General features: G+C 45.5%; 2 protein-coding genes across 2 annotated transcripts; both read left to right on the top strand.

The window, feature by feature from the left end:
• The first annotated feature begins 341 nt into the window (after nucleotides 1-341).
• aldh16a1 (aldehyde dehydrogenase 16 family, member A1) lies at nucleotides 342-6,458 on the top strand. The gene is made up of 17 exons (XM_028412882.1): nucleotides 342-621; nucleotides 1,390-1,489; nucleotides 1,589-1,715; nucleotides 1,802-1,959; nucleotides 2,030-2,107; nucleotides 2,195-2,382; nucleotides 2,464-2,622; nucleotides 2,698-2,856; nucleotides 2,977-3,133; nucleotides 3,199-3,274; nucleotides 3,420-3,525; nucleotides 3,620-3,759; nucleotides 3,828-3,998; nucleotides 4,643-4,847; nucleotides 4,920-5,105; nucleotides 5,248-5,373; nucleotides 5,460-6,458. The coding sequence occupies exons 1-17, from the start codon at nucleotides 532-534 to the stop codon at nucleotides 5,637-5,639; spliced, it is 2,406 nt and encodes an 801-aa protein (XP_028268683.1). The 5' UTR covers nucleotides 342-531; the 3' UTR covers nucleotides 5,640-6,458.
• Nucleotides 6,459-9,839: 3,381 nt separating this feature from the next.
• LOC114440454 (ferritin, liver middle subunit) lies at nucleotides 9,840-11,333 on the top strand. Its single transcript, XM_028412907.1, has 4 exons — nucleotides 9,840-10,173; nucleotides 10,550-10,696; nucleotides 10,787-10,912; nucleotides 10,998-11,333. Exons 1-4 carry the CDS (start codon nucleotides 10,072-10,074, stop codon nucleotides 11,151-11,153), a joined length of 531 nt encoding a protein of 176 aa, XP_028268708.1. The 5' UTR covers nucleotides 9,840-10,071; the 3' UTR covers nucleotides 11,154-11,333.
• The last annotated feature ends 992 nt before the right edge of the window (nucleotides 11,334-12,325 follow it).

The raw sequence follows: 12,325 nt of genomic DNA, 5'->3' as shown, positions 1-12,325 counted from the left end.
CAATAAATGTTCAATAAGCTCAGATAGATCTAACAGTGCTGTCTGTTGCTTAAATATCCTCCTTGTTGCTTTTATTTAGCAACACCACTCAAAACCGGAAGTACGAAGTTGTGTAGCCTCTCGTTGAGGTGTTTAAAACAACGTAAGGAGTCGTTATAGAGCTCAGCCAGGGGTCAAGTGACGATATGTATTTATATTACATTTGAAAATATCTAAACCTGTTGTCTTTGGCTTATAGATATAGAAAAAAAAACAATAAAAAGGCTAATTTAAATTCGCATACAACACCGGAAGTACGTAGGAGGGGACTCATCTTGCTCCTTGCTCCTGGTTGTGTCAGTGGGAGGGAAGCTAGCTAGCATGTTACTTCGGACGTGGAGTGACAGCTCGGTTGCTTTCTGCATTCGCAGTTTTCCTTCAGTTTCTTTTTACGTTTTAAGTTTTCTCGCGTCAAAGTAAAAACTTTCCACCCTGAACGACACCCGGAAGCGGCTACAAAGCGACACACAGATTGGATTCATCTCTTATATTATGGCTGGTAGCACCACTAAGACGGTGTACGATCTTTTCCAGAGCATGGAGTGCGCCCCAGCAGCACCTTCAGGCGACGCGACCGCACAGGTAAAGTTTGTAGAAGCTTGAAAAACGACCCTTCTTACACACGCTCAGCACAATGTGCCGTTTGTTGTGTTGTTTAAAGTATCTGATCCACGCGAAGTTCATTAACTGCTGAGTGTCGCTCACAAGAAAAACACGTGACTTCACTGTACAGAATTTAGTTATGAGACGTGAAGGGGAGGTTAAATATTTAGACAGGCTCACATTAAGAGGATGTCTTTACCCACAGACTGTTGATAGCCTCGGTCAGAAATACTTAAGAAAATCTGTTCCAAAACAGAGAATACAGATAGATGTATACGGATGTTTAGTTTACTTAGACCTGTGTAATCAACCAGGCCATTTTAAATTCACCTTACATGTCTTAACTGCTCTGACAACTGGACGTGACCCTAAACATGTCACAAAATATAACTAACTGCTGATCAAACATGTCAGGATTCACTGATGTCAGTGTCCTGCAGCTTTAGTTGGTGGTTCAGAGAAAGGCTGAGCATGTACTTTGGTCCTTTGTCTGTAAATAGTTGACACACTCCACTTGCTCAGGTAAACCTGCCTTTTATCAGTGAGGCAGAGGAGGAGGCATCTTCCTGCCCAATGAACTGTGAGCGTGGGTATTTCTTATTGACGGTGTCAGATTTATTTTATAGAATCTAGATTGATTCAGTTGTAAACGATATTCCCAGAGGACGCCGTCTTTCTTCCTGTCAGCCAGCTTGTGTTCTTGATTAGCTTCGCTCTGTCTTATGAATGCTGCGTCTGTTCCCTCAGGCCTGGCTCGACCATCACTCCCGCTCTCTGGGTCTTTTCGTTGACAGCAAGTTTGTCCGTCCAGCCGACAGACAGAGCTGCTCCCTGGCTGATTCTAAGGGTGAGTTTACAGTCATCAGATAGAATTAAACTTTTGTTTAAATAAAAAACTATAAAGAAGCTAACCCCATGGATTACATTTTACCCCTCTGCTCACCAGGCAGGGTTCTGTGCAGCACCACTTGTGCTGAAGAGGCTGATATTTCCCAGTGTGCCTCCTCTGCTGTGAATGGCTTGGAGGCTTGGAGGAGCCTGAGCTGCTACCAGAGGTCCAAAGTGCTGCTCAGGTCTGAAAACTCTTTTACACACTTATTCTTGAGCCCATGAGTCTTCTCTGAAGTTTGGTGTCCATGTTCTGTGTGTCCTCTGTCAGGCTGGTGGGCGTCCTCGGGCAGCATGGTCAGTGTGTGTCAGAGCTGTGTGAGCTGTGTGAGGCCTCCTGCTCACCTGCCACCCTCGTCAGAATGCTGCAGTACTACAGCTCTTGGGCAGAGCTCAGAGACACGCTTATGTCCAACTGGACACCTCTGGGTGAGTGTTATTTAAATGTTATGCTTCAAAGTGTAGTGTTTTTTTCTGAGTGTATTTTCCTGTCTAACAGGTGTGGTGGCTGTTGTCAGCTCAGACGATTGCTCTCTCTACTCTCTTATGCTCAAAGTCCTGCCAGCGCTGGCCATGGGTAAAACATCTCAAGTGTCTGCACGCTGTTACCCCTATTCTACTTATTGTCCCTTAACTTTTTTACCCGACTACATCTTCCCTCCAGGTAACTCTGTGATCATCGTGCCTGGCCGGTGCACTGCCCCTCCAGCCCTCCTGTTGGCGCAGCTGTTCACAGCCGCAGGGCTTCCTGCTGGGGCTCTTAATGTCTTAACAGGAAGTGATGTGACGTTGGGTGCTAAAGTGGCCCAGAATCCCAACATCAGCTATGTCACTTACAGCGGCAACAAGCAGGTGTGTATATGCCATTCCTGATCTATGTGTGTATTATGAAATGGATGTTACGACTTAACAGAGGATGTCCGCCTCCTCCAGGATGGGGTGATGCTGAGTAAAGCCACAGCAGGGATGGGCGTCCCCCTGTCGGTCTCCCCATACATCGGCGCCACGTGTCCTTTCATCATCTTTGAGACGGCTGACCTGGACAGTGCCGTAGATGAAGTGATTGAGGCTGCCTTCAAGAAGAGGAGAGAGGTGATGCTTTCATAGAAGTGTCCCCCATCCCCCAGCACACCCTGCAGTCTCTCTAACAGTCCCCTCTGCCCTCAGGTCTGCTGGGTGTTGTGCGTGCAGGAGAATGTGGTGGACCGTGTTGTGAACCGTCTGAAGCTGCGTCTGGCTGGGAGAAAGTGTGTCGCCCTGTCCAGTGATGCGGAGAGAGACCTGGTGGACGCTGCAGTACAGGAGGCTGAGCACCAGGGGGCAACAGTAAGCAGAGAAAAGTCTTATTTAGCGCTGCAATATAGAACCCGAGAGAACGTTTTGCAGAACAACACAGTTATAATAGTATATATCCACATTACTTTCCTCCCTCTCTTCTTTCCTCAGTTGATTCAGTCCTGTGCTCCCCCACCGTCTGCTGCTCAGTACCCTCCCACTGTGCTCTGTGGAGTCGCCCCTGCCTCGCCATGTGTAGCCACACCCTCGCCTGGACCACTGCTGCCTCTCATGATCTTCAGGAGCAACACAGAAGCTGTGACTCTGGGTAGGTCTATGCTGTATTTATCGGTAAATAAAACAGTCAAAGGAATTATATTCTGCTCTACACAGGGAACCACAGCCCACACGGCCTGGCAGCATCCATCTGGACCGAAGACCTGACCCTGGCTCTAGAGACCGCCAAAAGGTACACACCTGCTCCGTACTCCCTCTGCCTATTTTCCAAACCTCTTCAGGGTGATGGTAGCAGCAGGGGGCGCACAGGCACTGAAGCTTGAGTCCCCTGGTTGGAGTAGGCTCCCTACTGATGGATTTCCTTCTTCTCCTTCCAGTCTGGCCGTGGGCTCAGTGTGGGTGAATTCCCACTCTGTGCTTGACCCCTGTCTACCTGTGTCTGGTCACAAGGACAGCGGCACCAGCACTGATGGAGGACAGGAAGTATGTTTCTCCCCTCGCTCCCACAGTTACAGGGAAATGGCTTGAATGCAGATAAATCTACTAAACGATGCTTCTCCTCTCTGCTGTCTGCTAGGGTTTGTTCCAGTTTCTGTGTCCATCCTCTTCTTCCTCCCCTCCTCTTCCTCATTCCTCCCCTATCCCTATGGACTACTCAAAGTTTGGCACAGGAGCCCGCCCAACAGCCGTCATTCCCGGTGACTCAAACACTGCCAGGTAGGTTTGCAGCCAAATATCTTTAAGCTATCACAGCCCTGCGTGATGAACACATCTCTTCCTCTCAGTGCTCCTCAGTCCTACCTGCAGTTTGTCGGGGGTAAGGCCTGTAAATCAGTCTCTGGCAGCAGTGTGGCTGTTCAGTCACCAGGAGGCGGCAGCGTGTTGGCCTACTGTCCAGATGGAGGCCGGAAAGATGTTCGCAACGCCGTGGAGGCCGCTGCCAAAGTCCAGCCTGGGTGAGAGTTTAAGATACAAACACATTGCAGTCTGTAAGTCTGGGCTCATTTTTTTCACTGCAGTATGAAGTCCTGCTCCAAACATTCAAATTAAAATAAACAGTAATCAGTGCAGCATACATCTACAGGTGTGGGTAATCTTTGGGGGGAAAAAACATGAGAGGAGAATTTTTAAATTTTTGTTTTTAAAATGTTACTGAAAAGAGTTTACTTTTGGTGAAATATCACAATTGTGCCTGTTTGATGTGGTTTTATTTTTAGCCATCAGAAGAAGGAAAAACTGACTTTTCTATCCAGTTACACAGTATTCAAACATGTGTTCATGTGTAATCACATTACCTCTTGGGCTCTTTTGACTTTGTATGTCAAACATTTTCCAAATTTATTTAAGAAACTTAAAACATTTATTGGAGAAATTCGGCTTCCATAAAAAGATTTTATTCAGTCTTTCAGACTCTCACTTGCTGCCAGGTATTTCACAACTTAGTAGATGTTTAACCCCAGTCAAAGTCCAACTTGACTTAAAGGGCAGACTTGCTCAGTCTATCAGCAGGATTATACAATGATGCCAATGTTTCAGGTAAACACAGCAATTTTAAAATGTGACTATAATATTTCCTTTCTCTTTGAACATCCTGCTGCAGCTGGATGAAAAAAGCTCCTTCTGCACGCGCTCAGTCGCTGCATGCTCTGGCCAAAGGCCTAGAGGCAAAAAGACGAGACCTGTCCACATCGATCCACGTCCAGACCGGCCTGTCAGTGGACGAGGCAGACAGGGAGGTGGAGCTCAGCGTCGGCAGGCTCAGTGTTTGGGCAGCTTATTGTGATAAAATCCAGGGAGGATCTCTGGTGAGGCTTTTTATAGATTAAAGAAAATGTTCTAAAGAAGTATATTCTCTCACGGCTTTCCTTACCCTTCAGCCCGTTCCAAAGCCTGGCACTGCTCTCTCCATCCCTGAGCCCCTGGGAGTCCTGGGGGTGGTGCTACCTGAGAAAAACCCCCTCCTCTCCATGGTAACCATTCTTGCAGCTGCCATCGCCACTGGCAACGCCATCATCATGGTGCCCAGTGAAAAGAACCCACTGCCAGTGTTAGCATTCATTCAGGTGAGTTAAGCACCAAACACACAGACAGGTGCAGCCGACTGTCATCTGCAAAGTTAAGATGAATATAAGTGTCTCACAGTCAAACACATGCACCGTGTCCATATTGCATCACTTCCTATCACCTGCTCACTGTCCTCCTCAGGTGCTCCAGTCTTCAGACCTTCCAGCAGGTCTGGTAAACGTCATCACAGGAAGTCGAGACCAGCTGACCGTGGCTCTCGCTAATCACAGCGTCATCAAGGCCATCTGGTACTGGGGCAGTGCTGAGGTGAGGACCCCACACTCAAAATAACAGAAACACGTATACTGCACCTTCCTCCTCGGTTGTCTGCCATTTGTTTTTTCCCGTCTTAGGGATGTCAGTACCTGCAGCACACCTGCACCAGCCCGCTGAAAACCCTGCGCCTGTTCTGCCAAAAGGACGAGGAGGGGAGTGACGGAGGGAAGGACTGGACTCGGTCTGATCCCGCTCTCCTGGAAGACATGTGGAGAAATGCAGTGGAGTGGAAGAGTGTGTGGATTTCCACTGCGTAGGAAGACAGTAGGGCTGTCACCATGTCACACAATGATCATCACGGTCAAATGATGTGATCTGGAAGATTTGGATCCAGTTCATCTGGTTACAGTTTTATATCATGACAGCCGTGAAGGGAAAATGAACGATGAAGGTGCAACTAGAGCCAGAAACAGTAGAAAACAACACATTATATATTAGATTTCATCTTGGAAAGAACTTGAAGCACTTATAACAAAGCGACTGTTATATAGATAGATACTATATACTGTCTTAGCAGCATAATGCTAATATGTCAGTGCTGTTATTCACATGCTGCAGTGGAGACAAATGTGTTTTTTGGTTAAACGTTCCATCACTGTGCAGGTTATAAACACAGAACCACATCTGTGACGGTTCAGATGTAGAGGTACAGTAATTTACAACACGTTAAAAGAAATGTGATCTTTGTAGTAGTAGACAGACGGCCTCACAGCCGAGAGGATTGATGGAGTAACACAAACAATAACACTGAGCCTTAACCTCAAAACCTTATGTATTATTTTTTGCTAGCATCCAGCTAACAGCGCCCTGTATCAGGTCTCCGTCTGCACCAACCTCCTCTGCCTTAAAGGTCTGTCAATGAACATTTCCTGTGTCATTCCAAACACGTATTGACTGTAGTGTTATTTTGTTTACTGTACAACAATACTACAACAACAGAAGGTGTTTTTTTGTGGTTCAGACAATTCCTGTAAAATCTGATTTGTCCAGTTTTACGTATGTTTTCAAGATCGTGATACTGTTACTGTCTCAGTATGTCACAAAGACACGAATAAAAGAATAAAACTTAAAGAGTTTACAGTGTTTTTGCAGTGATTTGTTGTCATGGTGGTGTCAATGCACACCAAAATATAATCTATTTGCCTAAAAATGTTGCTACAGGCAACAGATACATGCCATGAGCACAGTGACTGAGCAAAATAACAATAATATATATCTATATATATTATAGCACTTTCCTGCTGGAAACTTAGAGCACTTTCCATTGAGATGCATTATTCATTCACACCACATTCACACAGTGGCAGTGGTGAGCTACAGATGTAGCCACAGCTCCCCAGGGGGAGACTGACGGAGACGTGGCTGGCGAGGTGCGCCTACGGCCTCTCCGACCACCGCCGACTCATTCATACTGGAGGCAATGTGGGTAAAGTGCCCAAGGACACACAACAATGTCTAGGGAGGAGCTGGGGTCGAACCGCCGACCTTCTGCTCTACCACTGAGCCAGCCTGAAATAACCTAATGGAACTCCTATCCAAATATCTAAATATTTCCTAAATTAATTATATTCTCCAGACAAATAGGAGAAAAGCTTAGTGTGCAAAATGCAAACACTTCAGTTGGAAAATAAGGACATTTATAATTTTACAACACTATATAACTATAGATTGAGCTTAACCCTCATGCATTGTTCGCAAACACTACCCTAATGTGTTGTTCGGGGACAAAAACGTCCCCTAACTTTAACAGTTTTAAAAATATATTAGATAAATATTTTTTTGAAATTTTTTTGCATAGACCTTTTAATTAACTTCAGTTCTAATCAACAGTAGTGAAAAAATCATTTTCCCCCAGGATTTTAACCCTTTAATCACCAATTTTATAAGGGGTGGTGCTGAAAATTGAAAAAAAAAAACACAAAATGGCTCATTTTTAATAGAAAAGGTGAATGTGGACTGGATTCTTTTTAACCTTTATTACAGTCTTGGTCATGTCAAACATCAGTAAAAAAATTGACTTGATTGCATTATTAGTTTTTGCACAGCACTGGATTTTCTTTTTTTCTCCCTAATGTGTTGTTCGGGGACAAAAACGTCCCCTAACTTTAACGGTTTTAAAAATATATTAGACAAAAATGTCCCGAACAACACATGAGGGTTAAACCCAAAAATAATGTAAATATAATGAGTCTACATTTTGCTGAAGTCATGTAAGAAGTGACCACGCAGCATTATGTTGTTATTCATCCAAACACTATTGAACTAAATGCAAGAATTGCTAGAATTCAGCCGTCATTAACAGCATTAAAGTCAGAGGTATGTTCATCCTGTAACGTTCAGCAGCCACATAAGAAGTGCGTCACGCTCTGTGACGTCCAGTTTCTGTTCCTCCTTTTTCCCCAAACCAGTTCCAGCCAGCAGAGCCAGATGTCTCAGTGGATTTAAAGTCTCCTCCCTCAGCTGTGGCATGCTGAGTCACGGCAATGACACAGCACAATATGGACCAACAGTGTAAACATGACAAAGCACAAGATGAAGAGGTGATGCAGGTACGATGTCACCTGTTTATACCTGCATTCATCCCACAGGGACAGCGTCTCATACTGACGATGTTCCAGGTCTCTGAATGGAAACTTTACACAACATGAGACCAGTCTACCAGGAAGACACTGAGACCAGGTGTTACAGTAACACATGAATCATTCAAAACTATGTTCAAAGCTCAGATTTAATGGATCAAGTGCAGCTGAACTACACAGAGCACATGGTCACAGTACAGTGACGGGTACTTCCTGTGAAGAGCTAGTGTTACTGCTACATTATCCATTTAAACTGATTGACCGGCGAGCAGCTAGCATAGCATTCTATAACTTGAATAATGGGACAAAATACGTAGATATTGCAGGTATGAGTATGTGAAAATATAGAGACGAACATAGAGACGTCGAAGTTGAAACTTCCACGGTAGCTAGCTTGTTAGCTAGTAGCTGTCAAGATGGCCTCCAGGTAAAAATGGGTCATGGTGTCAGCCGTGAGTCAGAAGCTGTAGTTTACTGTGCGCTTGTAGACAAAACTAACGTCACTTTAGCAACACTGAAGGGACTTTATCGACTTAGAAGGTAGAATCACTACATAACAGAACAAACACTGGCACCGAGAGCAGACGCTGAACCTGACAGGCCCTTAGAGTCCACATGGGCCAGACACACAGAGGACAGGTCAACATGGCAGACCCACACAGGGTTAACACACCTCCCTACATACAGAACGTCAGCCTGCGCTGCCCCTGAATTATCTGACATCAGGGTTTGGACTTGTCTCAGTGAGGATCTTGAAACTGTGCTGCGGTATTGTGTAATGCAACAAAAACCACCCGGGTTGTAAACAGCAGTATCAGCAGTTTACAGAGGTCATGTGACAGGTTTATGTGGTGAACCAAGGTCAGGGTATCATCACTGTGCGGGACCTAAAGGCCCAAAATGTACAAAAGTCTCATTTTTCTGATCTTGCTTATTGCACCGTGTGATGTTGTAAATTTGTCTTTATCCTCTAGTGAATAGACGAAGAGTCTGTTTAGGTTCATGTGAACACCGTGTGTCTACAATCGTCCCCCACTCACTACGCAGGCCACAACATGGTGTGTCTTCCATTTTGTAATGATGCCCGATTAAGTCGTGAGAACCATTAAACCCTACAGTGCACTTAACCAGTGGTGGAAAGTAACTAAGTATTTGTACTTTGTTACTGTACTGTAAGTGTAAGTGAATTTTTATGCATTTATACTTTCCTTAAGTAAAAATAATAGCACATACTTTTACTTTTACTCCGTTACATGTTGCAGCTGTTACCTGTTCTTTCTCCTCCACTACATTTCTACAGTGTCTGTAGTTACTTGTTACATGTGATGAACACCGTGCTGGACTGATGTGAGGTCAGACGTGGAGATGAAGGCGGCAGCGTGCATTAATTTTAATTATAAGATGATTTAAATTCTCAAATATAAATATTCGGTGTGCGAGTACTTAATACTTTAAGTACATTTAAAAAGTACTTAAGACTTTTACTTAAGCACCAAGCTTCAGTACTTCCTCCTCCAGTGCTTAATACAGCCCACAGTGCTTCATAAGTAGCAATGGCCACAGCATTAAGTATTTTTTATTTAATATTTATTTATAAGTATAAGAGGGCTCACTACATAGCCTGCTACAATGAACACGTAACATCGTCCTGGACCAGTTACGTTTTTTTAACCCTGTTAAAAGTGCTTCGTCATGGCGGCTGACTGTCAGCAGAAAAACATGAAACTCTAAATTCCGTGAATCAGAAAATGCAACCTCATAGCCGTGTCACATGTGCGTCCTCTGCCTCTCTGATTGGCTGCCTATGTCTGTGGCTCCGGGCTGACGTAATGTCGGTCACGAGCTCTCCGCTGCTGCGTATAAATACAGGCAGAGTCCGGACTGCCATTTCACATCCGGGAAGAAACCTTGAGGAGTTCTTGCTTCAACAGTGTTTGAACGGAACTTCTTTCTTCGACCCTCTACCGCATTATTCATTTTTTTATCATCAACATCATTTCACTGTGAACCTGCAGACCTTTTCTACCTGAACACTGCTGATAAAGTCGACGTAAAGCTCTATTTTTTTACCGTTTTGATAAGAAAAGGACGAAAACAACCGCCAGCTAAAATGGATTCCCAAGTGCGTCAGAACTACCACCGTGACTGCGAGGCCGCCATCAACCGGATGGTAAACATGGAGCTGTATGCGTCCTACACCTACACCTCCATGGTAAGAGAACTGCACAATAACCAATATTTATAGCCATTTATGTCAAGATATGTGATGATTAATACGTTAGACTCTGTTATAGATAAAAATTGACCACAGTAGCTAAATAATAAACGTATAATAAGCTGCTTGTTGTTATGGGCCTTGTTTGTTTATCGCTAACCGGCAGGTTGCCAGATAGGGAGTGCCTCCATCCCCCTCCTCCCTCTTGGAATGAAATTGCTGAGTCATGTCTCTTTCAAAACAGACTACGCTTGTTATTCATGACTCATGCGCCTAGCCTCATAAACACTGTTTGTCTCCCTGTTTATAGCCGAGTCATGACAGCTGAGCTGTACTAATAAGGGCCTTTTTATCCTCCTCTTGTCTCCTTTAGGCTTTTTACTTCTCCCGGGATGATGTGGCCCTTCCAGGCTTCTGCCATTTCTTCAAGGAGAACAGCGACGAGGAAAGGGAGCACGCAGAGAAGCTGCTGTCCTTCCAGAACAAGAGAGGAGGACGCATCTTCCTCCAGGACATCAAGGTTTGTGTCGGCTGTGTTTGTTGCACCAGGCGGTCTCTGGTGGATATAAACTGTGCTCACAGTGGGCTGACGCGTCTTCTTCCTGTGCAGAAGCCTGACCGTGACGAGTGGGGCAGCGGCCTGGAGGCCATGCAGTGCGCTCTGCAGCTGGAGAAGAACGTCAACCAGGCTCTGCTGGACCTGCACAAGCTGGCCTCTGAGCACGCTGACCCTCATGTAAGTTGTATTACAAAGGGTTAAAGGTCAAACTGAAGTGTTCGTTTCTCTTTAGCAAAATAAATAACGGCTGTTTCTCTTACAGCTGTGTGACTTCCTGGAGACCCACTACCTGAACGAGCAGGTGGAGGCCATCAAGAAGCTGGGCGACCACATCACTAACCTGTCCCGCATGGACGCCAACAGCAACAAGATGGCGGAGTACCTGTTCGACAAGCACACCCTGGGGGGCAAGAGCTAAGCGCAGAGACGAGCAAACGGCTCCAGCTGTTCCTCCGTTCAACATCATTTCACATTTGTCTTAACTGGAAGAGACGGCAGAAAGCCCTCACTGTGTGTGTGTCGTTGTCTTAAAGATTGTGGCTGTGCCTCTTAGTTTGACAGTTTCTGTCCTTAATGAGAATAAACTTTTTGAGCTGGACTTCCTGTGTCTGTGGCATCTGTGATGAGCGGAACACTGGCTCAGTTTTAATGATCCTTAATGAAGTACACTGCTTAAAAACATAAAGGGAACAATAAAATAACACCTCCTAGATCTCAACGAATGAAAGATTTCAGTTGAAAATCTCGTCTCATTACATAGTGGAATACGCTGAGAACAAAATAACATAAAAATGATCAATGTAAATCAAAATTATTAACCCGTGGGGGTCTGGATTTGGAACCATACTCAAAATCAAAGTGGAAAACCACGTTACAGCTTGATTCCTCAAGACGAGTCAAAATGAGCCTCCACATACCTGTATGACCTCCCTACAACACCTGGGCATGGCTCCTGCTTAGGCAGCAGATGCTCTCCTGAGGGATCTCCTCCCAGACCTGGATCAAAGCACCAGTCAACTCCTGCACAGTCTGTGGTGCAATGGAACGAGACATGATGTCCCAGATGTGCTCGGTTGGATTCAGGTCCTTTTCAGGTCTTGGTGTTCTCTGGCAAATGCCAATCGCCCTGCACGGTGTTGGGCTGTAAGCACATGGAGTCTGTTTCTGACAGTTTGAGCAGAAACATGTATCAGTGGCCTGCTGGAGGTCATGTTGCAGGGCTCCTCCTGCTCCTCCTTGCACATAGGAGGTTGTAGCGGTCCTGCTGCTGGGTTGTTGCCCTCCTACGGCCCCCTCCACGTCTCCTGGTGTACTGGCCTGTCTCCTGGTATCTCCTCCATGCTCTGGACACTGTGCCGACAGACACAGCAAATCTTCTTGCCACGGCTCTCATTGATGCTCCATCCTGGATGAGCTGCACTACCTGAGCAGCTTCTGTGGTTGTAGACACCGCCTCATGCTACCTCTAGGGGTGAGAGCACTGACAAAATGCAAAAATGAGCCAAACATCAGGCGGAAAGGATGAGAGCAGAGACATGGTCTGTGGTCAGCACCTGCAGAACCTCTCCTTTATAGGGCTTGTCTTGATAA

This window comes from Parambassis ranga, chromosome 8, assembly GCF_900634625.1.
Source record: "Parambassis ranga chromosome 8, fParRan2.1, whole genome shotgun sequence".
In the NCBI taxonomy this organism is placed as follows: Eukaryota; Metazoa; Chordata; class Actinopteri; family Ambassidae; genus Parambassis; species Parambassis ranga.
This window is presented reverse-complemented; position numbering and strand designations above follow the sequence as displayed.

Coding starts and splice junctions, on each gene's coding strand:
- LOC114440454 (XM_028412907.1), top strand. CDS start 10,072: ATGGATTCCCAAGTGCGTCAGAACTACCACCGTGACTGCGAGGCCGCC. Junction 10,174..10,549: donor CCTACACCTACACCTCCATG/GTAAGAGAACTG, acceptor TGTCTCCTTTAG/GCTTTTTACTTCTCCCGGGA. Junction 10,697..10,786: donor TCTTCCTCCAGGACATCAAG/GTTTGTGTCGGC, acceptor CTTCCTGTGCAG/AAGCCTGACCGTGACGAGTG.
- aldh16a1 (XM_028412882.1), top strand. CDS start 532: ATGGCTGGTAGCACCACTAAGACGGTGTACGATCTTTTCCAGAGCATG. Junction 2,108..2,194: donor CCTGCCAGCGCTGGCCATGG/GTAAAACATCTC, acceptor TCTTCCCTCCAG/GTAACTCTGTGATCATCGTG. Junction 2,623..2,697: donor CCTTCAAGAAGAGGAGAGAG/GTGATGCTTTCA, acceptor CTCTGCCCTCAG/GTCTGCTGGGTGTTGTGCGT.